The sequence below is a fragment of the Trichomycterus rosablanca genome, chromosome 21 (assembly GCF_030014385.1).
Source record: "Trichomycterus rosablanca isolate fTriRos1 chromosome 21, fTriRos1.hap1, whole genome shotgun sequence".
Taxonomy (NCBI): Eukaryota; Metazoa; Chordata; class Actinopteri; order Siluriformes; family Trichomycteridae; genus Trichomycterus; species Trichomycterus rosablanca.
The window spans coordinates 22883531-22908063 of NC_086008.1; the positions used below are offsets into that span (position 1 = coordinate 22883531).

Consider the following 24533-nt stretch of genomic DNA (forward strand, 5'->3'; position numbering starts at 1 on the left):
TCTGTGTGTCCGTGTGTCCGTGTGTGTGTGTGTGTGTGTGTGTGTGTGTGTGTGTGTGTGTGTGTGTGTGTGTTACAGGCCGGAGATGGACTCTGAGTGGACGTATATCCGTGAGCCAGTAGAGTCCCACTCCATGGTTCTGAAAGGTCTGATCCCTGATACTGGGTACCAGTTCATTATAAGATCTGTTAATGAGCACGGAATCAGCCCACCCAGTCCAATCAACCCCCCAGTACACACCCTGGGTAAGCCCCGCCCACCACACCACTGTACAATCATACACAGTCTTACCTACATATGCTGGCACACACACACACGGATAAGGAGCTGTGGGCAGTGATAGCTCAGTGGTTAAGGTACTGGACTAGTAAACAGAAGGTAAACACCAAGTTACCACTGTTGGGTCCCTGAGCAAGGCCCTTAACCCTCAATTGCTCATTGTGTCAGTCGCTTTGGATAAAAGCGTCTGCTAAATTCTGAAAATGTAAATGTAAGGAGCTGAATTTGTGTTAAGCCCACAAAACAGACAAACAGATTAAGACCGGACACCCCCCACCAACAGCAGGACATCCCCCCCAAACACACACACACACACACACACACACACTAATCCTCTCTCAGGTTAATGAAGGTAATGCTTGTAGGTTACATAAATAGACTGATGTTACTGGTCACTGGTTTGTTGTGATTAGTTAGTTATTAGTTTTAGTTATTAGTAGTTTGTTAGTTGTGAACAGCTCACAAACTGCACCCATCTAAAACCTGTTCAGAACTGGGGTAAGTATTCGCCCCTTCTTCTACTGTAGGAAATAAGATTGACAGGACATCGTTCTTGGTCATCAGTGAAGAACTTCCTGTTTGTAAAGCACAACCTGAGGCTCATCAGTGATTCCTTCTCTTTTATTTCTGGATCTCAGCTGTAGTTGAAGCAGGTAGTGGAGATCACAGACCCCACACACCCCACAGTGCCGACGCCCCAGACGTGGAGGATGAGACTTTTAGTATTGATGATTCTGATTACGATATCGTCATAGATGAGGTGGGTGGGCTGATATCCTTATATTATAGTTTACACACACACACACACACACACACACACACACACACACACACACAAATGATCTTAACAATCAATACCTGGACAAAACCCACCTTTCTACAAGGAAAGATCCAGCTAACTAATAATAATAAAATTGTTACTCCCACTGATAATAATAATAATAATAATAAACCAACATTAGATGTGTAATAGATTACCACTAACTCTGCTGTCACTACTGTCTCTACAGATTAAGCAGTTTTCTACCATGAAGAACAGCAGACGTTCTCAGCTCCGGTCACACGGTGCTGTTACAGATAACGGACACGTTACTCACCGAATAAATGCACCTCGGTACTCGCTGGTCCTTCAGAACACACCGGGATCCAGTACAATGTCTGATCTTCAATTTACACCCGTATCCAGGAACACATCTGAATCTAGAAGCACTCATGTTCTTAAAAACACACCTGAGAACCAAATGACACCTCAGTCTGTCTTCCAAAACACACCTGTATCTATAACTACACCTGTTCCTGGGAACTACACCTCACTTGGTGGAGTCTGGACGTTTACGGCGACACCTACACCCACCAGGGCTGCACCTACAACGAACTCCACTATTTCAACCACAGCCTCGACCTCGTCCATCACCGACTCCACAGTGACGGCAGATAAACGTCCAAAGCCCCGAGTGTTCGACACGTTATGCGACCGGACCGTCTGTCCCTCCGACAGCTTCTGTGTCAACCACTACGACAGAGGAGGCTCCCGATGCCACTGCAACCTGGGTCACCATGGAGTCCTCTGCTCACAAGGTGAAGGGTGAACATGTTCACACACACAGAACTGTGGGGCTGCGGGGGTGGTTTCATGCTAACGGTGTAGTGGGTCTGTCAGTCCGGTCAGTGTTTAGATAAACAGTAGCAGTATTACAGGTTTAAATGGGGGTTTAATGTGGTTTAATGGGGTTTAATTGGGGTTTAATGTGGTCAGAGTCACTCACTGCCCCACTGTGTTCTTTTATTTATCACAATAAAATATCAGTCAGTGATCCAGTTCAACGTTTTAGCCGAGTTGAGGTGAAACAAGCTAAATGATTTCTGTATGTAATTAGTATGACTAAGTACAAGTAAATACAAAGTAAAAGATTTATTATGTGTAGTGTTCCACTGCTGTGACTGAATAATTAATAATAATAATAACAACAACAATAATAACAATAATAATAATAATAACAATAATAATTAATAATAATAATAGTAATGCTGTGTGTGTGTGTTTTATCCAGGTGTATCTATCAGGTTTCCAAGGTTTTATGGATACTCACATATGACGTTTGAGCCCCTGAGGAACTCGTACCAACTCTTCCACATCACACTGGAGTTCAGAGTAAAGCATCCAAACATCAGAATTATTCAACCATCTGTCTGTGTTCACCTTATTACTGTTTTTGTTTTATATATCTGTGTGTGTCTGTGTGTGTGTGTATGTGTGTGTGTGTCTGTGTGTGTCTGTGTGTGTCTGTGTGTGTGTGTATGTGTCTGTGTGTGTGTGTGTGTGTATGTGTGTGTGTGTGTGTGTGTGTGTGTGTGTGTGTATCAGGCAGACTCTGAAAACGGTTTGTTGTTGTACTGTGGAGAGGATGAACGTGGTGGAGGTGATTTCATCTCTCTCGCCCTCATACGCAGGAAACTTCACTACAGGTACCAGAAACTATAACCTGGACTAAAGTTCTTCAGCGGCTCCCTGGATTCACTGGGACCAGGATCAAGATGCTCTGTGAAACCACTATGAAACTTATTATTATATCAGTAATTAATTCAGTAAAATTCGGTCCTTGTTTATCAATATGCAGTAAAATGATTTTAGTTTGTTATTATTATAAATGATATATAATGTATATAATCACTAATGAATCTGATTATCGCTGGTTTATTTTCATTATTTCAGAGTAATAAAAGAACTGAAGTTTGATTCATTAAAGTTTGTTTAGGTGTTTCTCTGTTCATGTTTCTGTGTGTGTGTGTGTGTGCAGGTTTAACTGTGGCACAGGGGCAGGGCAGATGATTAGCCAGAGCTTGATTGTGATTGGTCGGTGGTACAACGTTACATTATACAGAAACGGTGTTAATGGCTGGCTGCAACTCGACAACAACACACCTGTGTTAGGACGCTCACAGGTAACCACACACACGGTTACATGAATTTATAATCTGTATGATCTTTTGTGCACACACGTCTGACCCGACGCTCACTCAGGTGTGTGTGTGTGTGTGTGTTTTAGGGTCACTACAGTAAGATAACCTTCCGTACACCTCTGTTTGTGGGCGGAGCTCCCAGTGTTTACTGGCTCGTGAAGGCGGTGGGAACCAATCGTGGCTTTCATGGGTGTGTCCAGAAACTGTTAATCAATGACAGACCTGTTGACCTCAGACCCTGGCCTCAGGGACATGCCCTCAGCGGGGGGGACATCGGTAAGATACACACACCCACTGTGAGGGAGTGTAACTGTGGGGATGTGTAAAAATCACTCTGTGTGTGTGTGTGTGTGTGTGTGTGTTGCAGGTGAGTGCAGTACCAGTGTGTGTGTTGAGGTGGTCTGTAAAAATGGTGGAATTTGTTACCCAACCAGTGCCAACACATTCATCTGCCTCTGCCCACTGGGGTACAGAGGAGCTCAGTGTGAAGAGAGTAAGTTTAAACACACACACACACACACACACACACACACACACACACACAAATATATGCTAATCACTGAACTCATGTGTTTCAGTCACTAACAGGTGTAATAAATCAATCCTAAACCTCTAATAGACAGGCAGAGTGGAATCTGCAGCGAGTTTAACACCAGGACTAACCACACCTCTGTGTGTGTGTGTGTGTGTGTATGTTCCAGGTTTTGTGCTGACACTACCCCACTTCAGTGAGAGGGTCCAGTCGTACGCCAGCGCTCCCTGGCCTCAGTCCTTCCACTCCTATCTGTCATTTATGGAGATCCATGTTACTTTCAGACCCACCAATCAGGACGGGACGTTGCTGTACAGTCACGATTCCTACAGCCGTGACTTCCTGTCAATCATCCTGGTGGGCGGGGTTGTGGAGTTCCGCTTCGATTGTGGCTCCGGGGCCACCATCATCAGGTCAGACTTACACAAAGTAAAAACTGATGTGACGTTTCTTTATGTGCTCGGTTCTGTCAGGGTGCTCTGGGCCCCAATCAGCCAAGGGCCCCATGAGAACACTGTGTGTGTGTGTGTTTCAGGAGTGAGCAGCCGGTCAGTAAGAACGTGTGGCATGACCTGAGAGTCTCTCGCACAGCTAGAAGTGGAATCCTGCAGGTGGATGATCAGAGACCAGTAGAGGGCAGCACTGAGGTACCGTGTGGAAATATGTACTATACACTAACACAGTGTGTGTGAGTGTGTGTGTGTGTGTGAGTGTGTGTGTTAACAGAATATTCTGCTAGCGCACCAGCACTGAGTTTTAGATCTCTCTGAATTTAAATCGCAGCTCTGCTACTGGTCAGCTGGGCGCCCCCTAGCGGGCACCATCTGCAGTGTAGCAGACAAAACCAGACACTGGTCTGCTGGGTGGGAAAAGATGGAGAACGTGGAGATCAGCGTGTGACTGTGTGTGCGTATGTGTGTGTGTGTGTGTGTACAGGGTGCGTTCACTCAGGTTAAATGCACGTCTCCTCTCTTCGTCGGTGGAGTTCCTGATTACGAAGAGACGAAGTTGAGCGCTGGAGTAACACAGCCATTTAGTGGAGACGTTCAGAGGGTGAGTGAGCGCCCACCTCACCATCATCATACTGTTAACTGGGGATCAGATCCCCCCCCCCCCCCCCCAACGTGTCCCTGGATTCACCTCGATCCGAACCTTTTTTACCTCGATCCTCTCATCTTTCACACTCACACTGTAGATCACTCTGAATGACCACCCGGTCGTCATAGCAACGGGGCACGCGGTGGGCGTGAACGTGATGAACGCGCCTCACCCGTGTGTCCAGAACCCGTGTGCTAACGGAGGAACATGTCGACCCAAACGAGAGGGGTACGAGTGTGACTGTCGGCTGGGGTACGCCGGTTCACACTGTCAGAGAGGTACACACATACACACACCCTAACACACACACACACACACACACACTCTTAACACACACACTCTAATACACACACACACACTCCAACACACACAGATATGCCTAATGTAATAAAATATTAACTGAGCTTCTTTTACTTTGTTGTGTACAGAGTGTGAGAACTACTGCTATAACGGTAAGCACACACACACACACACTCACTGATTGGGTTGGCTGAATGTTAATGACAGTACATGATGAGTTTCTGTGTGTGTGTGTGTGTGTGTGTGTGTGTGTGTGTGTGTGTGTGTTAGCAGTGACTGATGTGATTGAGATTCCTCAGTTTACTGGACGCAGCTATTTAACCTACGACAATCAGGACATTCTCAAAAGGTAACGTGTGTGTGTGTGTGTGTGTGTGTGTGTGTGTTTCTGTGTTTGTGTGTGTGTTTGTGTGTGTGTTTGTGTGTGTGTTTATGTGTGTGTGAAGCTGCTGCACCTGTGATTCCTTCATCCATTTAATCTGATTACCCACCCCAGTAACCTTCAGTGTACTGGGTACTAGGGTTAGGTTTAGGTTTTGGTTTGGAGTTTAGGGTTTGGGGGTTGATATTAGGGGTAGTGTTAGAGCTGGGGTTTACACTCTGTGTGTGTGTGTTTGTGTGTGTGTGTGTGTGTGTGTGTGTGTAGGGTATCAGGTTTGAGGACGAGTGTGTTCCTTCACTTTAAAAGTTTGGCTGCAGACGGACTGTTGTTGTGGAGAGGAGAGAACACAGGAACCAACCACACCGACTACATCTCTATAGGACTACAGGAGGGAGCCCTCGTCTTCAGGTACACACACACACACGTACACATATACACACACATACACACACACATGCACACACACATATACACACACATGCACACAGACATATACACACACACACACACACACACACACACACGTACACACGTACACATACACACACACATACACACACACACACACACGCACACACACACATGCACACACACACGTACACATATACACACACATACACACACACATGCACACACACACACACACACACACACATGCACACACACATGCACACACACATGCACACACACATATACACACACACACACACACTTACAAACACACATACACACACACACTCACACTTACATTTACACACACACACACATACACACACTTACAAACACACACACACACACATACACACACATACACACACTTCTGTTCCTCACAGTAAGACTGAAGATCTGATCTGAGTCTCTGTGCTTCTGAAGTTTTTACTGAAGGTCCACCTCCAGACCACTAGAGAGCAGCGCTAACCCACTTCATTCCTCTCACACTGATGTGAAGCTGATTATTGGAAGCACATGAAATGTGAAGCTTGCTCGACTGTGGTCGTGTTGTTCTGATGTGTGTGCAGTTTTAACCTGGGCAGCGGTTCTGCATCTGTGCTGGTCAACGGAACCTTCAGTGATGGACGGTGGCACAGAGTCAAAGCCGTCAGGTCAGAATCTATTACTTCCTGTTTCATTCTGAGTTTTCTTCTTCACACTTCCTGTTTACTCTCGTGATCCTCATCAGTCTGAAAAACCTTCTGATGTTCCGCCGTTACGTCCTTCAGCTCAGAACCCTGAAACCCTGAATCAGAACCACAGACACTGAAGGTCATTTATTCATCACTGTGGTGTTGAAACGATGAAGAACCGTGTCATGCGGCTGCAGATCTCATCAGGACGTCATCAGGCGTTCGCTTTGGTCCTGATCTTTGATCTTCCTCACGTCATGGAACGAGAAGAAGGAAGCAAGAAGAACGGAAACGTGAGGTCTCTGCATCAGGACAGAACGTTTCTGTAGATTCTGTTTACAGCTAATAAAATCCTTCCTGCAGAAGGTCCAGGTTCATCTGCAGAAGGTCCAGGTTCATCTGCAGAAGGTCCAGGTTCACCTGCAGAAGGTCGAGGTCCACTGCAGACTGAGCATGACAGCAGGTGTTTTCATTAAGAGAACGAAATGCACTTCAGACCAGAGAACTTCAGTTTGGTGAAACCTGCGAGCTCCTTAAGTTCACCAGTCATTTAGAATGAGATGTTCATCAAACACATGGGTCTGATTTCAGGTCTTCACAGATCTTTAACCAAACAGTCTCTCTCTCTGTTTTTCTCTCTCTGTCTCTCTCTCTGTTTTTCTCTCTCTGTCTCTCCCTCTCTCTGTCTCTCTCTATCTGTCTCTCTCTCTGTCTCTCTCTCTGTCTCTCTCAGTAGAGATGGACAGTTCGGTAAAATTACGGTGGACGATTATGGTGCTCAGACGGGACGATCAGCAGGAAACATGAGACAGCTGAACGTTAACGGAGAACTTTACATCGGTACTGAGCTCTCACACTGAGGAGCCTCACATTCACTTTACTGCAGTGATGATGATGGAGATGATTGGTTGATGATGATGGAGATGATTGGTTGAGGATGTTGGAGATAATGGTGATAATGGTGATGATGGAGATGATGGGTTGAGGATGTTGGTGATGATGATGATGGAGATGATTGGTTGAGGATGTTGGAGATGATGTTGGTGATGATGATGGAGATGATGGGTTGAGGATGTTGGTGATGATGATGATGGAGATGATTGGTTGAGGATGTTGGTGATGATGATGGAGATGATTGGTTGAGGATGTTGGTGATGATGACGGAGATGATTGGTTGAGGATGTTGGTGATGATGGAGATGATTGGTTGAGGATGTTGGAGATAATGATGGTGATGATGATGATGACTAGTTGAGGATGTTGGAGGTGAAGAAAATAAAGATGATGATTGGTTGTTGGCTCTTTTGTAGGTGGGATGAAGGAGGTGGCTCTTCACACTGGTCGTCAGTACCTGGCCGGTTTGGTTGGCTGCGTCTCACACTTCACTTTATCCACTAATTACCACGTGTCGCTGGTAGAGAGTGCCGCAGACGGCAAGAACATCAACACCTGCACCAACTGAAGTACCGAACATCAGGACCTTCAGCACCAGAACTAACGTTCACCATCAGACCTTCAGTCCCGTGTGTGATTTGATTTATGTATCGTTCTTTTGATGTTCTGGAATTTCTGTTCTGGAAGTTTTTTGGCTCCCTAAACGGACTGATCAGAAGGTTGAAGGGTCGAGTCGCTTTATTGCTAAGCTACCAGTACAGGGTCAGTATTAGCAGTAAGCACGGCTTCTAACCTTTACTGCAGGTGTTACTGTCCACAGCCAGACAAGCTTTACATCAAGCCTTAATGACCTGCTGTGTACCTGGTTTTAATCACGCTGGATAAAAGTGTTTATTATTCAATCATTTTATTATTATCATTTCATTAAACATCAAAGCCTCCTGGTTTATTTCACATTAAACATCGTTCACATTCTGACCTGCTGCTTCACTGTTTCTTTAGTAAAAACACCCACGCTCCACACACCCCCTCACACACCCCCTACCACACACCCCCTCACACACCCCCTACCACACACCCCCTCACACACCCCCTCACACACCCCCTCACACACCCCACCCGCCAACCACCTTCACTTACACCTCCGGGTTCTACTGTTCCAGTTCTGTGTTACATTTCCCAAAATATCAGCATGTAAACTTAAACCCAACACACACACACACACACACACACACACACACACACACACACTGCCTCCCTCATGTGGACTGTTAAAGCTCTTCAGTGTTTCTCTGCTGCTTAGTGGATCAGCGACACACTGCAGGTAACAAACACACAAACATGCACTCTACACTAACTACACACTCCTCACATGATTCTTTATTTGGAATGAATTCTGTTACAGTTCTAACATGTGATGTGATGTTTAATAACATCTGCTGCTGTTCTGTCTCTCTGACTGAATGATTTCCAGCTTCTTTATTAAAGAAAAAATCTTTCAAACATTTCAGGTGGAATCAGAAACTCGTGGGTCAGTTAACATGGTGTTGAAATGCAGGTGTTACTGTCCACAGCCAGACAAGCTTTACATCAGCACAGACTCACAGACTTTCATCTGCAATTTCCCTCTGGGATCAATAAAGTATTCTGATTCTGATTCTGATCTAACAGTCAGGTGTCCAAATACTTTTAGCAGTACAGTGGATTTACAGGCGATTAGCAACAAGCTTTAAAGTTTCAGGTTCAGCGAGTGGTGACGTAACGCTTGCTCGACTGTGGGCAGTGGTACCAGTGTTGCAGCCGCTGTGAGCACTTTAATAATCTGTAAATGTTAATAATTATAAATGTGTGTGTATAGATAAACAGTTTCTCTCACAAAAGAGTCGCAGAAATTAAAACCATCAGGCTGCAATAAAATACATTTAAATGTCGTGTTTAAATCCTGCTGAGCGCAACTTCAATTCAGCAATGTTTTCTATACTTATCATAGTTTATTATATTATTATTATTATTTTATTATATTATGTATTATTTTAGTATTATTATTATATTATTATTTTATTATTATTATTACTATTATTATTATTATTATTTTATTATTATATTATTATTTATGCTTTGAGGTAATTTGTTGTAGTTTTATTTTACATTAACTTTAATAATTCTGGCTGTTTAGGGATGAGCGCTAATTATTCGGTGGAGCTAGCTGGTCCGGCGCCGTGGGGGTTCAGACTGCAGGGGGGCAAAGACTTTGACATGCCCCTCACCATCTCCCGGGTAACACACACACACACACACACACACACACACACACACACACACACACACAGTGTATCAGTTACAGTTATTACACACTCTCTGACATCACACACTCTTCTGGTCCTTTCTGGAATGACCGGTATCCCATGTTGGTGTTTGCTTAGTGTGTGTGTGTCTGTGTGTGTGTGTGTGTGTGTGTGTGTGTGGGATTGGGCGGGGGGCACAGTAACCGCACCCTGATTAATTTTCCTTCCCCCAAAACACTGGGCCCTCGTTCACTCATCACTTTTTCTAAAAGGTCAGAAGTTTACACAGTAATGCTTGAATAAAAAAAAAGGTTAAAACATAAAAATATAGAAATAAAAACATTATTTTACTGTACAATAAATCACTTTACCTATATATGATAATACACCCAACACCTACCATACAGATGAACTTTGTAAGTATACACTTACTGACTGTAGCTCATCAGATGCTCAGTACACTTTGTCCAGCCCCTGCATCCAATGTATCTATCAAAACTGACCCCTGACCCCAGATATTATTGGGTGGTGGAACAATCTACAACAATGCACACATGGTAGTTACAGTGTAGTTGTTCTCATTACTGGGACTCTGGTACCCTGTGTGTCAGACCTGACCTGTGTAAAGCTTCACCATGTGGAGTGGTTGTTGGGCTGGATGGTGGTTATTGAGGTCTGTGGTCATGTTTGGGTGTTTATTATTCACCCTCTCACTGTTAGTTTAGTTTCACATTCACTCTCCCTCTAAATGACACTACTGCACTTGGGCCACTTGTAACTCTGTTAGTTGCCTCAGGTTTGTTAATGAGAGCAGATTGTTTATATTTGGTGTGTGTGTGTGTGTGTGTGTGTGTGTGTGTGCTGTAGCTGACAGATGGTGGTAAAGCAGCTAAAGCGGGTGTGGCTGTTGGTGACATTGTGATCTCCATCAGTGGCACTAATACTGAGGATCTAAATCACCTGGAGGCTCAGAACAAGATTAAAGAGTGTAAAGGAAATTTAAAAATCACCCTACAGAGGTACACACACACACACACACACATAGAGTAACACACACACACACACTGTAACACACTTAGTAGCAGTTAGGTAGTACCACTGCTGAAACCTTTTTACCTGTGGTTGTGGGAAAAACAGGGGTGCTAAAACTTTTGCACACGACTCTGTGAGGGAGGCACCGGCTCTCAGTGCTGATATTTAATAATGAGGGAAACTGATCAGGTGTACTGCCAGACTTTATTATTAGAACTAATTCATCAGAGTCAGCAACACCCGAACCCTGAGAGAGAGAGAGAGAGAGAGAGAGAGAGAGAGAGAGAGAGAGAGAGAGAGAGAGAGAGAGAGAGAGAGAGAGAGAGAGAGAGAGAGAGAGAGAGAGAGAGAGAGAGAGAGAGAGAGAGAGAGAGAGAGAGAGAGAGAGAGAGAGAGAGAGAGAGAGAGAGAGAGAGAGAGAGAGAGAGAGAGAGAGAGAGAGAGAGAGAGAGAGAGAGAGAGAGAGAGAGAGTGTGTAGTTTAAAAAAAGCTACAAGATACAGTGGAATGAGGAGCTTATATATATTTATTTATATATATTACATATATATACAGTATATAGTGTATGTATATAGTATATATAATGTGTATGTATATAATATAAACAGTGTGTATGTATATAGTATATATAGTGTGTATGTATATAGTATATATAGTGTGTATGTATATAGTATATAGAGTGTAAGCATTAATTTATGAATGTTGTTGGTTGTGTTTTAAACAGAGCATCCAGCGTTCCAACATCATCTGTAGAACCAAAGGTATGAACACACACACACACACGTCAATGGGGGGGGGTCTATAAGCCCGGACACTAGTAGTTTTTATTAGTTTTGTAATGCACCTTGTAAAGTTCTAGTGAATCATATAACAGGGATTTAAAACCAAGAAGAGTCGGTTCACTGATTCACGGTTCGAAATGTTAAGAGTTGATCATGGAGTCGATTCCCTACAAAGAAAATGATTCAGCTCTGAAAGTATACTAATATGTTATTATTCTTTTTTTTTTACAGGCAACTACAGTCACAACGACAAAGTCAGTACAACACATCCTGTGTGTGTGTGTGTGTGTGTGTGTGTGTGTGTGTGTGTGTGTGTGATCATGTGATGTTTAAATGTTGAACTGCATGCTCAGTGTTGTGACTGTGCTGTGCTCTCCCTAGTGGCCTCATAGAGAAACTTGTGTGTGTGTGTGTGTGTGTGTGTGTGTGTTCTTTCCTGCAGTACTTTAGTTAATATCAACAATCCTGCAGTGAACAGGTGAGTAAACAGTTTTTATGATCATCAGCAGGATTTTATTTTACAGGGTCTCTACGCCACCGCGTCCCTGTGTTCTCTACACACTGATCACGTGATCGCGGCTATAGAAGAACTTCAGTTGGTTATATAGATAGAAATTAAAACCTCACGTATCAATACACTCACACTGTGGTTCAGTGGAGCTTGTTAATATGATCTATGCAGCAAACAGGGTGTAAAATGATTATTTATAGTGTGTGTGTGTGTGTGTGTGTGTAGGCGTGTAATATTCCGTAAGCCCATCATAGAGACAGACATCGGCTTCTACCACACGGCGTCTCATGCTGACGCAAGCAGGAAACGCATCATGGAGGACACTGAGGACTGGAGACCAAGAACAGGAACGTCCCAGTCCCGCTCCTTCCAGATCCTCGCTCAGATTACCGGCACTGAGGGTGTGTATGTGTGTGAGAGAGTGTGTATGTGATGGGGCGGGGTTTACAGGTGTGTGTATGTGATGGGGCGGGGTTTATAGGTGTAGGTATTTGATGGGTGGGGTTTACAAGTGTGTGTATGTGATGGGGCGGGGTTTACAGGTGTAGGTATTTGATGGGTGGGGTTTACAGGTGTGTGTATGTGGTGGGGCGGGGTTTACAGGTGTGTGTGTGATGGGGCGGGGTTTACAGGTGTGTGTATGTTTCTGCAGGGATGCCTGAGGAAAAGGTCACGACCAATGAGACAGTCAAGTAAGTACATTCTGTTTAAAAGCATTATAAGCCCCTCCCCTTTCTCTGCTAGTACCAGTAAGCCCCTCCCCTTTCTCTGCTCAACATTTTTGGACCAAATACTGACCACATTAAAAACTCCACCCTGCCCCACCCTTAACTCTCTGTCTGTCCTGATGAGTCTGTCTCACTTCTTGTTCCGCCCTCTTTCTCTCTGTGTGATGACGATGAGGAGGAGGGAGACGAAGGTGAAGGTCGGACCACAGTACCACAAACTGAGAAACTGGCACCATGGAATTTCAGCTCGAACCCTCAACGTCCTGAGTCTGGTTTAGCGCCGTCACATCAGAATCGAAGCTGCAGAGCGACGACGAGGAAAACATTCATGCTACCATCATCTTAGCAACATCACAAGTTCACCCCCTGCCCCGCCCGCTTCTCATTATGTTTATATTCAAACCCTAAAAGCGTGAGGTTGTAGTTCACTAGGAGTTTTGATTGGATTTGTTTTTACTAGCTAATGCTGATAGCTGTTAGGCTAACTAAATAGCTCGGGTTGTGTGATATCAGTGTGTTATTTGGATTAGCGTTAATGAAACGTGTTTATTAGCCTGTGTGATATACAGTATAAATGTCTTTATTATTTATGAACTCTGAGTTATGATTGATATGGAATCATCGCTAGTTTCTGATGGCGGCTCTTTTACTAGTGTTAAGTTTAGCTGGTTGTTTCTGCTGCGTTTTTTCTGAAGTGTTGAAATAAATCCACGTTTTCTCTCCGTGATGTTTCTGTGACTCTGACGCCCTCTGCTGGCTGCACAAAGCCCCCAGAATCCTGCTGTCCAAGGAACCAGCACGTATGGAGGACCGCGCACCTCACTGTGTATTCCTCCACCGCTCGTGTTGTCACCTTAAGCAGACAGTAGGAGTCGCTGTTGTCAAAGAAGTTTAAACCCCAAAACGGGTGTGAAGAGAGTTGCTCGCAGGGTGTAAAAACTCCTGCAGATTTATGATTTACTCACATACACAGCTGGCAGGAACTCAAACTGCTTTATTAGCATTAACACGTTTTATTAGCATTAACACGCTTCTCAATTCCAGTTTCATCAGGAAAGCTTTAAAATCTCTGAAAAATTACAAAACCACACTCACACACACTGCCGTCAGGTCCCTCTATTGACTGTATTGCTGTCTTAAAGAAACAACTCAAATTTACACATGTTCAGTTCCCCTACTATGTACCACACCCTCGAGGACCCCACATTAGCTCTCGCGTCCTCCGACACACGTGAAGCCGCCGGTTTTCACCGGACGGTGGTGGATTCATACACAGAGCTTTAACATGTACGGAGGAACACACTACACTCTTTGTAATCCTCCACCACACCTGCTGATACCTCAGCCGGCCATCAGGAGGCGCTGTTACAGCAGCCAGGAGGAGATTCACTACAGAGGAGGATTAAAGCATAACCGAACCCCCCACCCCGACCCTCAGCAACCCAGAATTTATTAAAACTTAAAAAAAAATTTATACTGCTTGTGAGGACCTGAAACCATCCTCACCTCAGATGTTTCAGACAGTCAGTGACAGCAACACGCACACACACACACGTTTAATATTCCAGTAGGAAGACATTATTGATCAGGAATCAGTAAACACACTATAGACCGAGCGCTGTGTGTTAATAAAGCATTAAATCATGTACTGCACACACACACACACTCTCACTCACACACACTCTCACACACTCTCACACACACACTCTCACTAACACACACAGTGATGGAATGTTATTATTGCAGGCTGCTGACGCTCAATCAGAATCTTCATCGTCCAGATATTCCTCAGCATTACTGTGTGTACGAGTGATCACTGTAACACACACACACACACACATTATTTACTAATAATTTTACTCATATTACAGAACACACACTGGGGTCAGGGTTCAAAGTTCGACATACCGCTGCCCTGTTTCCTCTTCAGCAGAGAAGCACACTGAGCGTTAGTGGCCATCTCCAACGCCGTCTTCTTCTCATTATTCACTATATCTGTTCTAGCATCTACACACACACACACACACACATTATAAACACACACACACATACACACACACACACACACATTATAAACACACACACACATACACACACACACACACACATACACACACACACATTATACATACACACACATTATACACACACACACACACATTATACACACAAACACACACATTATACACACACACATTATACACACACACACACACATTATACACACAAACACACATTATACACACACACACACACACATTATACACACACCATATAAAGGTTTCAGTATATCAGTAGTATTTAAAGTTCTGATTATTAATCAGCACTGAAGGATCTTAATTCATCGCCCTTCCACAAAGCTGTATGTAGTCTGTGTTCATGTGTGTGTCTGTGTGTGTGAATATAAGTGTGTGTATTCATGTCTGTGTGTGAATGTAAGTGTGTGTATTAAGGTGTGTGCGCATTACATACTCCTGTTGAGCAGCAGCTCCACGATATCTGAATACCCCTTCCATGCCGCGGCGTGCAGAGCCGAATCTCCTAATTTATTCTGTAATCAAACAACAATCACAGATCAGAACCACACCGACCGATCCTGAACTGAAATCATCTGTAATATTTAAACATTTTCTGTTCGTGATGATAAAAGCAGAATCAGAAAAGTTTGGGACTGTGTGGAGATCACAGAGTTTCTGTTATTTCCTGTGACGTTGATGTGATCACTGACAGGATGAAGCCGAGATGTTTCATCTTCTCTCTGATAGACTTTATTTCATGTGTTGATACGCGTCCATTCCTGCATTTCAGGGGTTTAGAGCGAGTAATGAGGTACAAAACTAAATAATGATGTGATTCGAATGGGTGATTGTGATCATGATCTGAAGTCTCTGTGGAGCAAAGATGATCAGAGGATCTCCAGTTCATCCACAACTGTGTGAGAAACTGATTGAAATGTTTAAAAACCACATTCCTCACAGAGAGACTGGAAGAGATTCACATACTTCTTCCTCTACAGTGCAGAATATCATAAAGCTATTTTTTATCTGCAGTTTCCAGACTGTCCCAACTTCTCCAGATTTAAACATTACACACGTCCACTCTTTAATGATTCAGTAAATGAATAAAATCCAGCACAAGTTTGTTTTGTGTCAACAACGTTCAGGTGGGTGATGATACGCTAAACCTGAGAGTGATCAGGGCCTTAGTGGGTTCAGAGCCTACTTAGAAGCACTGAGGCAAAGAAAATCACACAGTCAACCCTCTCACTGACTCACATCAAAGCAATTTATCAATCCACCTACTGGCATTCCTTTATATTTATCATGTGGTTTTTTACTCACCTGCTGATTGAGCTCACAGTTTGGCTGGGCAAGTAACAGCTCCACCACATCTGTAACACACACACACACACACGATGTCAGTAACCCTAACCCTAACCCTAGTAAACCACCCCTCCTGTTGGAGCCCTCACCTCTGTGCCCACCATGACAGGCCCAGTAAAGCGCCGTGTTTCCTGCTTTATCCAGTCCGTTGATGCCCACTTTATTATCCAAACACTCCCGTAGCCAGCTCAGGTTTCCTACACACACACACACACAGAGTTTTAAAGAAAACTAAGGTTTTTCAGTAAGAGTTCAGTGTATTGTTACCCAGTATTGTGTAAGTGTGTGTGTGTGTGTGTGATGAGGATAATAATGTTGATGATGGTACCTCTCTTGGCAGCTTCATGCATGGGATTGTCGATGGACTCGGCCTGTTCTGCCACTGGATGATAAAAAATGAAGCATTAAAGCAGGTCCACAACACAAAGGCTGCGTCCCAAATCATATTCCCACTCTCCCACTAACTTCAGTGTAAAAAATGATAAACACATGTTAATGTAAATCTTAGTAGTGATTATAATGAAGAACTCCTGATGTAAAATAAGCTATATATTACATTTCACATAAATAAACTCACCATAATTACTGGGAATCAGACCAGTTCTTCCTCTGCACGTTCCCTTCCACCAGTTACTGTCACTCTACACACACACACACACGTTCACATTACACACTACATGGTGATTGTGATTGTAATCAGATCAACACAATTCTATACCCCCGAGAGTGAGTGTGTGAGAGTGAGTAAGTGTGTGCGTGAACGAGTGTGAGAGTGATACAGATCTTACTGTATCTGAGATGTATAAAATATCTCCCTCCTCAAAGTAAAGCTCGTCCGGCTGAAACACACAAACATCATCAGTGGAACAGAAACATTAAAAATAAAGAATAAATATTAATAATAAACAAACACACTTACTGTCCGAGGGTCAAAGGTAAATAAAGCTCTGAACACTTTCACTTGACCTGTCACACACACACACACACACACACACACACACACACACACACACACACACACACACACACACACACACACACACACACACACACACACACACACACACACACACACACACACACACACACACAAGACAGTGGATTGAATGTAGGATCAGTGGTACAGTGGGCAGTGTGGGTGCAGCACAGTTCTGAGGATGTGGGTTTGGTTTTCCTCTGTGAGGAGTTCAGTAGGTGTTTGATCACATCCCAGCAGTATAAACTGGTTTGTTTATTTCATGTTTACTGGGAGCTGATGGGAACAAAAACGTTTCTGGGATGTTTTTAATGTTAAAGACACTAAAGTCCCGTAAACTGCTCTGATACTCCAGTAATGAATAAACATGATTTTATTTCCACTAACTGCCGAACCTTAATAACTTTAATAATCTGATCACATGATCGAGTTTATATATAAACACCGGAATCATTTTGCACTTGGTTAATTATAGACATTTATTAGTATTATTATTATTAATGATAAAACTGTCTCTGTAGATAAACTAAACTTAAATAAAGTCTTATTAGAGGAGTGTGTTGAAACTCTTACCTGGTTTAGCTGGTTTAGGTGGAGGTTTAGACATGATAAGTGCAGAAATGTGCTTGAATTAAAAATGTAAATAAAATAAAAGAATAACAGAATAAAGATCAGGGAGGAACCCGCGGGTTCACAGATCAGGAAGCAATGAATGCGGAAATGTGTCGTTGCGCATGCGCGGTACAGCTTCTGGCCATCAGCGGTAAAGTTCTGTCACTGCGCAACGTAGATCAAACCGCGCATGCGCAACATTCCGGCGGCCTACAGCATATAAACATGAAATAAAATATAAAATCATCAGATTAAAAACAGTGAAATACATCAAGAAACAAACACCGAAAAACATCCAGCATGGAGGAGAAAAATAAAAGAAAGATGTTAAAGCAAATAAAACGTTTAGGAATAAAAAAAACAATTAAAATAAAGTCTGTTATTTACATTCGGTTCATAATTATAAACATCACATGATCACTAACCACTTCATCCTGGTCAGAGCCACAGTGGGTCCCGAGCCACCCAGAAACAAAGCAGAAAAACACTCGCTCACACACTCGCTCATTCTTCTAATAACACAGAAAACAAAGTAATAAAAGTAAATAAATGAAAGGGTTAGGGTTAGATTAAAATAAAAATAAATAAAATGAATTCTTTACTGACAGATAAATGAAGAAATCAATAAGAAAGAAACTAAATAGAGTTCAAATAAGAGAAGAAACTAGAAGCTGAATGTTGTTGGGATGTAAATTAAGCATACAGTGCTAATGTGCTAATGGAACACAGCCGTAACGTTTCAGTGTAAACATGGCGTGTGGTTGCTAATCTGTGTTTGCATTAAATGAGACGATGTCCGAGTGTTCAGGATCATTAGTGCTGATGTTCACTGATGTCCGGTTAATTCTGGAGTGCGTTCTGGATCATTAGCGGTAGCGCCGCTTCTCAGCACCGTGATTAGCATGGAGATGAGCGGTTTGCTAACAGCTAACAGCAGGAAGAATAACCTAAAAGAGCATAAACACCTTCATCACGCTACACTAAACCTAATGAGCTGCAGCAAACTGCTAATTAGCATGCTTCGTATTACCCACTAACCGCCTCTCGTCGTGAGGTTCAGTGTGTTTCCTCACTCAGAGCGGGTTAGCTCAGGGTTAGCTCGCTACAATTACCGCTCACCCGCTAACCCTAAATACTGGGACACATTAAAGAAAAATTTTATTACCTTTACCAACAATACAAATAAATTAAATAAAGTAACTGAGGGAGCGACACGATCCAACAAACCCTTAAAATGTAAAAAAACAAAAAAAAACAATTATAAAACATTTTAACGTTGAGAATCAATCAGAGAGAAAATAAAGAAAAAAACTCTAAATAAATAAATAATAAATGAATAAATAAATAAATAAAGAAAAAAAACGTGTTGGAGACGTTTTTAGGACATGGGGTGTGAGACATTGTCTTGGTGGGTAGCACTGCTGCATAACGGCAAGAAGGTCTGGGGTTCAATTCCCAGGTGGAGTAGACCAGGTCCTTTCTTTGTTGAGTTTGGTATGTTCTTCCTGTGTCTGTGTAGGTTTCCTCCCATAGTACAAAAACCTGCGGTGTGTGTGACCTGTTTAGGGTGTTTCACACTTTTCACCCAAAGACTCGTATCCACTGTGACCCTGACCAGTATAAAGTGGAAAACACTGAATGAATGGCCCTAACACTGACCCTAACACTATCCCTAACACTGACCCTAACACTGGCTCTAACACTGACCCTAACACTGACTGCACCTCTCATCTCTCTGGACGTGGACACGTTGCTGTGTGAGCGGCTGTGTTGCAAATCACCTGTATGGAGGTGAGGTGCTGCCTCACTGGTTCTGCTGGTAGTTTCATAGTTTTCATTCTTTCACTGAGACGTGACGTTTCACAGTCTGCATCCCAAACATCAAAGGACAAATGCCAAGAACATTAAGCAATGCGCACACACACACACACACACACACACCCTGCTATATAAGCAGTAGGTGTGGTAAGTGTGTGTTAGAGACTCAGTAAGACGCCAATCTGACATGAACCTCTTCCTTGTTTCCTCAATACTCTGCCTCGGTGAGTACACACACACACACACACACACACACACACACACACACACACACAATACATAGAGTTAAACACTTACACACACAAACATTTATACAAACCTGAACACTCTTACACACTAACACAACACAAACACCTGAACACACACACACACACACAGTAACACACACATTACCACCAACTATAGTGTGTGTGTGTGTGTGCTTTTTTATTCTCAGACAAGTTTTTACCTGCAGATCCACTCCTACATTATTTCCTGCCAAACACACACACACACACACACACACAGATTATTGACAGTAAAAGATGATTAGCGTACACGACCATATAAGGGTAAAAATGAAGTGATGGAGGGATTAATCGTGATGTTTTCAGGTTTTGGACAGAAGGAATGTTTTATTTGTAGCTTCTTCGCTCTCGTTGCACAGCGGCTTTTCAGGTGGAGCTTCAGTTTTTCCGCTCACTGGATCTTCTGTGTGTCGATCGTGTGTGTGATGCGTCCTCGGTGGTTTCGGTTGGATCAGAGATCACACTGCTGTACCCGTGTCCTCCCTCGTCTGGGTTCAGCCCTGGCATCAGTCCTCTCGCCCAGGGTTTGTGGGTGAAGTTTATGGTTCTAGTGGAGATCGGACACGAGTTTAGCCGCGTCGATGCTAATGTCAGCCTGGACTCATGGAGAATCAGCGCTGCTGGGGGTCAAAGGTCATGTGATCTCCCGGTGTGCTGGTTTCCACTTGAGGTCTCGCTAATGTTTCATTTTGGTGTCCTCTGTTTAAATCAGTGAATGGTAGTAATACAGATAAAAATAATAAGGCAACTAACAGAGTTCCAGAGTTTCGGTTTCACATCACACACACTGACACTGAGTGTTCGCAGGAGCAGCCAATCCACCCTCTGACACAAGTGGAACATGCAAAACTCGAGATGGACCAGTCTCTTGTTCCAACTATAATAGTGTGTGTGTGTGTGTGTGCAGCATGCAGTTTGCTCATCTCATTAGCAACATCCCTAACTCATGCCTCTTCGCTGGGTCATGTGACCGTGATGTCAGCATCGGGAGAAGAGCTTCAAAGCGCAGCAGGCGAGGAATCAGAGACAGAGGGCGGAGCTTCAGGAGTGTTTACAGAAGCACCACAAATCAGAGGTACACACACACACACACACACACACACACACACACACACACACACACTGCTGAGTTAAACGTTTACACACACTTGTGACGTCAGAAGGTTCTGAAACTTCTCATGATTTTTCATGACTGATCGACTGCAGCTGCAGCTTCTGTGCTCATATAAACAGGACGAGTTTGAATGCACCTATTAGAAAGTACATGGAACAGTGGTCTCTAGTAAAGTCTGGCTGTTCTTTCTCACCTCCAGAACTGCCGCTCACTGGAAGTTTTTGGGTTTTGTGTGCGTATGTGTTAGGTCGAGGTGGGCGAAAGAAACATGGTGGTAGGAAGAGGAATAAACTGCAGATTGTAAGACAGAGGATCAGCACACCTGCACAGAACCTCACCCACAGCCCCGCCCACAACCCCACCCACAGTTCCACCCACAACCGCGGTCACAATCACAACCACAGCGCTCATCCTGACCCCTGCAGCACCTCTCACAGAGAGTACTGTATCCACGGTTACTGCACTTATCTACAGGACCTGAAAGAGCCCGTCTGTGTGTAAGTACACACTACACATACACACAACTCACACCCTATATAAACTTATATTATTATATACAATTACTGACTGTAGCACATCTGATGCTCTGTACACTCCTATCTGAAATTGAAAGTTAACCAATAGGACAACAGCATTGATCCTAAACTGACTGACTGATTAGTTTATTGATTAACTGATTGATTAGGTTAATGGATTGACAGGTTGAATGATTGATTGATTGATTGACAGGTGTATGAGGGGGTATGATGGTGTGCGCTGTGGGATCCAGTTGCTACAGACGGGTTCAGGTGGGCGAGACCAGAACAGCACAGACACCCTGCAGATCAGCCTCATCACCATCAGCATCGTGCTGTCAATCATCAGCTGCTCCGCCCTCCTCATCATCATCTGTGTCCAGTAAGATTACACACATACACACACATCAGATAGTGTTAGATGGTGTGTGTATAAATGTATATGTGTATGTATAATGTGTGTGTGTGTGTGTGTGTGTAGTTACAGAGCTCAGCAGAGTGTTTCCGCAGCATTTCTCGGTGCCACTGAGGAGACCAAAAAGCTCCAGAGCAAGAAAATCGGTGTGTGAGCGCCACCACCAGGTACTGATTATAACTGTCTGTAACAGCGCCCCCTACTGATCATCTCTGCTCCCCACACACCCTCGTCAGCTTCTACAGAGCACAGAAACCAGAAAGCAGCCACCACTTCACATTCACTTTTCTCAGAGCTCTGACTGTACAGAGATGTGAAAAAGTATTCGCCCCCTCTGACCGTATCTGTTACTGAATATTTGTTACACTGAATGGTTTTAGATTGTTGAACACACGATGAACACAAAGAGACCTGCAGTACAAAAACATTTTATGTTAATTTCATTAATTTTTTTTACTCCTGTATGTAAAAAAAACAACCCAGGTTTATTCTGACCGTTTGTTTAAACAGCATCATTAACCCTAACACTAACCTTAACCCCAGCATCATCCAATTCATTACATCAAATGTTTTAACGACCTGCTATTTTATCCCCAAACCACCAGAAAGTAGCTTGATTTTGTCCAAACACTGAAAATGCATTTGGAACCGTCTGCTTCAGGACATCGTACTTATACAGTAACTACTAAATAAAGTAAAATCAAGTGTTACCACTAAAATCATCAAAATCATAAATAAATAAATGTGATTTTCGTTTTAATACATAACAGATTTTGGTACTAGCCCCTAACATTACTGACCTGGTACCCAGCTCCCATCCGCGCTATCCATTGAAATGTTACACTAGGGTTAGGAGTGTGTGTGTGTGTGTGTGTGTGTGTGTGTGTGTGTGTGTGTGTGTGTTTATGTGTGTTGCAGATGCAGTAGGAGTTGCATAAAGAGCACATATGTGCAGAAACACACACGTTGTAGAATATTTATTTATTATTTATTGGAAATGTTTTATATTAGATTATTATTTACAGAGTTAATGAACTTCACTCTCACCAGCACTCACTATTTTTATCATTATTTCATGCTAAAGCTAATGTTCAGTGTCTATGTGGAGGTATCTGTTAAACTGTCAAACTATAATTTATTAATAATTTAAAATCAGGAGTTTTTGTGGTTTAATATCTTGAAAACTGGTATTATATAAATGCAGCATCATCATGTGCTTTTATAATAAAAACAAACCATTTAAACTATTGATTATTTTTCTTTGTATGAGGAAAGAGTTGGTGGAATTTATTCATACCTTGGAGTTTTATTTATGAATGTATTTTTTTTCTTTGGGCTGCTCCTGTATTTAGACGTTGCCACAGTGGATCCTCATACCAGACTTTCCTCCTTTTTTAATCTGGTGGGTAGAATACTGGTTATGATGAATTGTCTGACTTTAACCTAATAAAAAGAAAGCAGGAACTGAGTTCAGAACCTTTAACAGAAGTGAAACCAATTCAACGTGTGAATAAAAGATGGTTAAAGCAGAAGTGAAGAAAAATGTTGGACAGGATTAAATGTTACAGATGTATTTTTAAGATGAATTGGTTTATATTTTAATATTTCTATATTTATTATATGTATATGTTTAACAAGAATTTTTTTTTTTTACTAATTATTACAAGTATAATCTGTAGAACACGAGAAAACAGAAATATTGACAAAATTGCTATCCAGTCACCTGAATAAATATTGGTTTGATTTGTTTTTGGTGAATGTTCCAGTGTTAGTAGTTCACTTGCTCGATTTAACCTATTGAGCCTTTAATGTGGATTTTTAGAAGAGTGTTACTGTATCAGAAACATTTCAGTGTTAACAACAGGAGGTTAATGACATTAATGACGTCTATATGAAAACAGTCTTAAGATAAATTCACACAGCTGGAACATTGCAGATCAGAAAATAAAAGTAAAATCACATTTCATTCACTAACAGTAAAGCATTTCATAACAAGACACTAATGTCAATCAATAAACATCACAGTACAAACCGAACTTCGTGTTTTCATGTGTTATTGTTGTACATTTTAATCCCAGGGTTTCTGTACCTCTAATCCTGCGTATACTGTACTAACCATAGTTTACGGTAATTTCAGTGTGAATGCGCATTTACACTGTATACTACGGTAATATCAATGTGAATGCGCATTTACACTGTAACCTACGGTAATATCCTTTACAGCGCGAGACCTTGCTTGAACAACTGTTCGATTCCAATAGCATAGAGTCGATTCCAATTTTGATTCCCAAAGCTTTGAATCTGATGAGTCAAACTCACAACAGGAAACCAATCACATGGAAACAGCAGCTTTAACCACAGAAATATCTTGCTTTGGAGTTTGGTATTTTCTCCTAACCCTAGGGTGCGTAATTCAGTTTCCTCCTATATCTGCTCTGGCTGCTCTAAATTATCCCCAGGTTTAAGAAAGTGGGTGAAAGGCCTGTGATTTGACTGATCTTACCAA

At 42.7% G+C, this 24533-nt stretch overlaps 4 protein-coding genes across 11 annotated transcripts; 3 read left to right on the plus strand and 1 right to left on the minus strand.

The window, feature by feature from the left end:
* The first annotated feature begins 4 nt into the window (after window positions 1-4).
* On the plus strand, window positions 5-8547 carry LOC134335773 (pikachurin). Of its 5 annotated transcripts, none has more exons than XM_063018368.1 (18): window positions 16-245; window positions 918-1039; window positions 1290-1857; window positions 2331-2431; window positions 2645-2745; window positions 3078-3222; window positions 3327-3516; window positions 3608-3733; window positions 3942-4185; window positions 4308-4419; window positions 4709-4825; window positions 4968-5148; window positions 5299-5322; window positions 5441-5519; window positions 5817-5960; window positions 6572-6655; window positions 7413-7516; window positions 7986-8547. In XM_063018368.1, the coding sequence occupies exons 1-18, from the start codon at window positions 86-88 to the stop codon at window positions 8135-8137; spliced, it is 2754 nt and encodes a 917-aa protein (XP_062874438.1). In that variant the 5' UTR covers window positions 16-85; the 3' UTR covers window positions 8138-8547. The 5 variants fall into 5 exon arrangements, with proteins under 5 accessions (XP_062874440.1, XP_062874441.1, XP_062874438.1 ...); XM_063018369.1 differs by having other exon boundaries at window positions 5444-5519; XM_063018370.1 differs by lacking the exon at window positions 7986-8547 and having other exon boundaries at window positions 5-245; window positions 6773-7499.
* LOC134335774 (PDZ and LIM domain protein 5-like) lies at window positions 8111-13629 on the plus strand. Of its 4 annotated transcripts, none has more exons than XM_063018376.1 (9): window positions 8111-8198; window positions 9746-9846; window positions 10722-10873; window positions 11611-11647; window positions 11900-11922; window positions 12111-12146; window positions 12405-12580; window positions 12832-12871; window positions 13083-13629. In XM_063018376.1, the coding sequence occupies exons 2-9, from the start codon at window positions 9748-9750 to the stop codon at window positions 13183-13185; spliced, it is 666 nt and encodes a 221-aa protein (XP_062874446.1). In that variant the 5' UTR covers window positions 8111-8198; window positions 9746-9747; the 3' UTR covers window positions 13186-13629. The 4 variants fall into 4 exon arrangements, with proteins under 4 accessions (XP_062874446.1, XP_062874445.1, XP_062874444.1 ...); XM_063018375.1 differs by having other exon boundaries at window positions 8167-8331; XM_063018374.1 differs by lacking the exon at window positions 8111-8198 and adding an exon at window positions 8619-8893.
* Window positions 13630-13881: 252 nt separating this feature from the next.
* On the minus strand, window positions 13882-17978 carry ostf1 (osteoclast stimulating factor 1). The gene is made up of 10 exons (XM_063018378.1): window positions 17840-17978; window positions 17210-17256; window positions 17079-17129; window positions 16868-16931; window positions 16619-16672; window positions 16380-16487; window positions 16249-16298; window positions 15380-15458; window positions 14816-14914; window positions 13882-14723 (listed from the first exon to the last, which is right to left on the minus strand). The coding sequence occupies exons 1-10, from the start codon at window positions 17871-17873 to the stop codon at window positions 14665-14667; spliced, it is 645 nt and encodes a 214-aa protein (XP_062874448.1). The 5' UTR covers window positions 17874-17978; the 3' UTR covers window positions 13882-14664.
* A 1905-nt stretch (window positions 17979-19883) lies between these two features.
* areg (amphiregulin) lies at window positions 19884-22181 on the plus strand. Its single transcript, XM_063018364.1, has 5 exons — window positions 19884-19920; window positions 20891-21058; window positions 21345-21594; window positions 21827-21994; window positions 22094-22181. Exons 1-5 carry the CDS (start codon window positions 19884-19886, stop codon window positions 22179-22181), a joined length of 711 nt encoding a protein of 236 aa, XP_062874434.1.
* The last annotated feature ends 2352 nt before the right edge of the window (window positions 22182-24533 follow it).

What these genes read in the sequence shown, in the direction of transcription:
- LOC134335773 (XM_063018368.1), top strand. Translation starts at nt 86, where the DNA reads ATGGACTCTGAGTGGACGTATATCCGTGAGCCAGTAGAGTCCCACTCC. An exon ending in CGGTTCACACTGTCAGAGAG is followed by an intron (nt 5,149 to 5,298) that starts GTACACACATAC and finishes TGTTGTGTACAG; the next exon opens with AGTGTGAGAACTACTGCTAT. An exon ending in CACAGAGTCAAAGCCGTCAG is followed by an intron (nt 6,656 to 7,412) that starts GTCAGAATCTAT and finishes CTCTCTCAGTAG; the next exon opens with AGATGGACAGTTCGGTAAAA.
- LOC134335774 (XM_063018376.1), top strand. Translation starts at nt 9,748, where the DNA reads ATGAGCGCTAATTATTCGGTGGAGCTAGCTGGTCCGGCGCCGTGGGGG. An exon ending in TTAAAAATCACCCTACAGAG is followed by an intron (nt 10,874 to 11,610) that starts GTACACACACAC and finishes TGTTTTAAACAG; the next exon opens with AGCATCCAGCGTTCCAACAT. An exon ending in ACGACCAATGAGACAGTCAA is followed by an intron (nt 12,872 to 13,082) that starts GTAAGTACATTC and finishes GATGACGATGAG; the next exon opens with GAGGAGGGAGACGAAGGTGA.
- ostf1 (XM_063018378.1), bottom strand. Translation starts at nt 17,873, where the DNA reads ATGTCTAAACCTCCACCTAAACCAGCTAAACCAG. An exon ending in TCTGATTCCCAGTAATTATG is followed by an intron (nt 16,673 to 16,867) that starts GTGAGTTTATTT and finishes TTTATCATCCAG; the next exon opens with TGGCAGAACAGGCCGAGTCC. An exon ending in GGAGCTGCTGCTCAACAGGA is followed by an intron (nt 14,915 to 15,379) that starts GTATGTAATGCG and finishes GTGTGTGTGTAG; the next exon opens with ATGCTAGAACAGATATAGTG.
- areg (XM_063018364.1), top strand. Translation starts at nt 19,884, where the DNA reads ATGAACCTCTTCCTTGTTTCCTCAATACTCTGCCTCG. An exon ending in CTGAAAGAGCCCGTCTGTGT is followed by an intron (nt 21,595 to 21,826) that starts GTAAGTACACAC and finishes ATTGATTGACAG; the next exon opens with GTGTATGAGGGGGTATGATG. An exon ending in CTCATCATCATCTGTGTCCA is followed by an intron (nt 21,995 to 22,093) that starts GTAAGATTACAC and finishes GTGTGTGTGTAG; the next exon opens with TTACAGAGCTCAGCAGAGTG.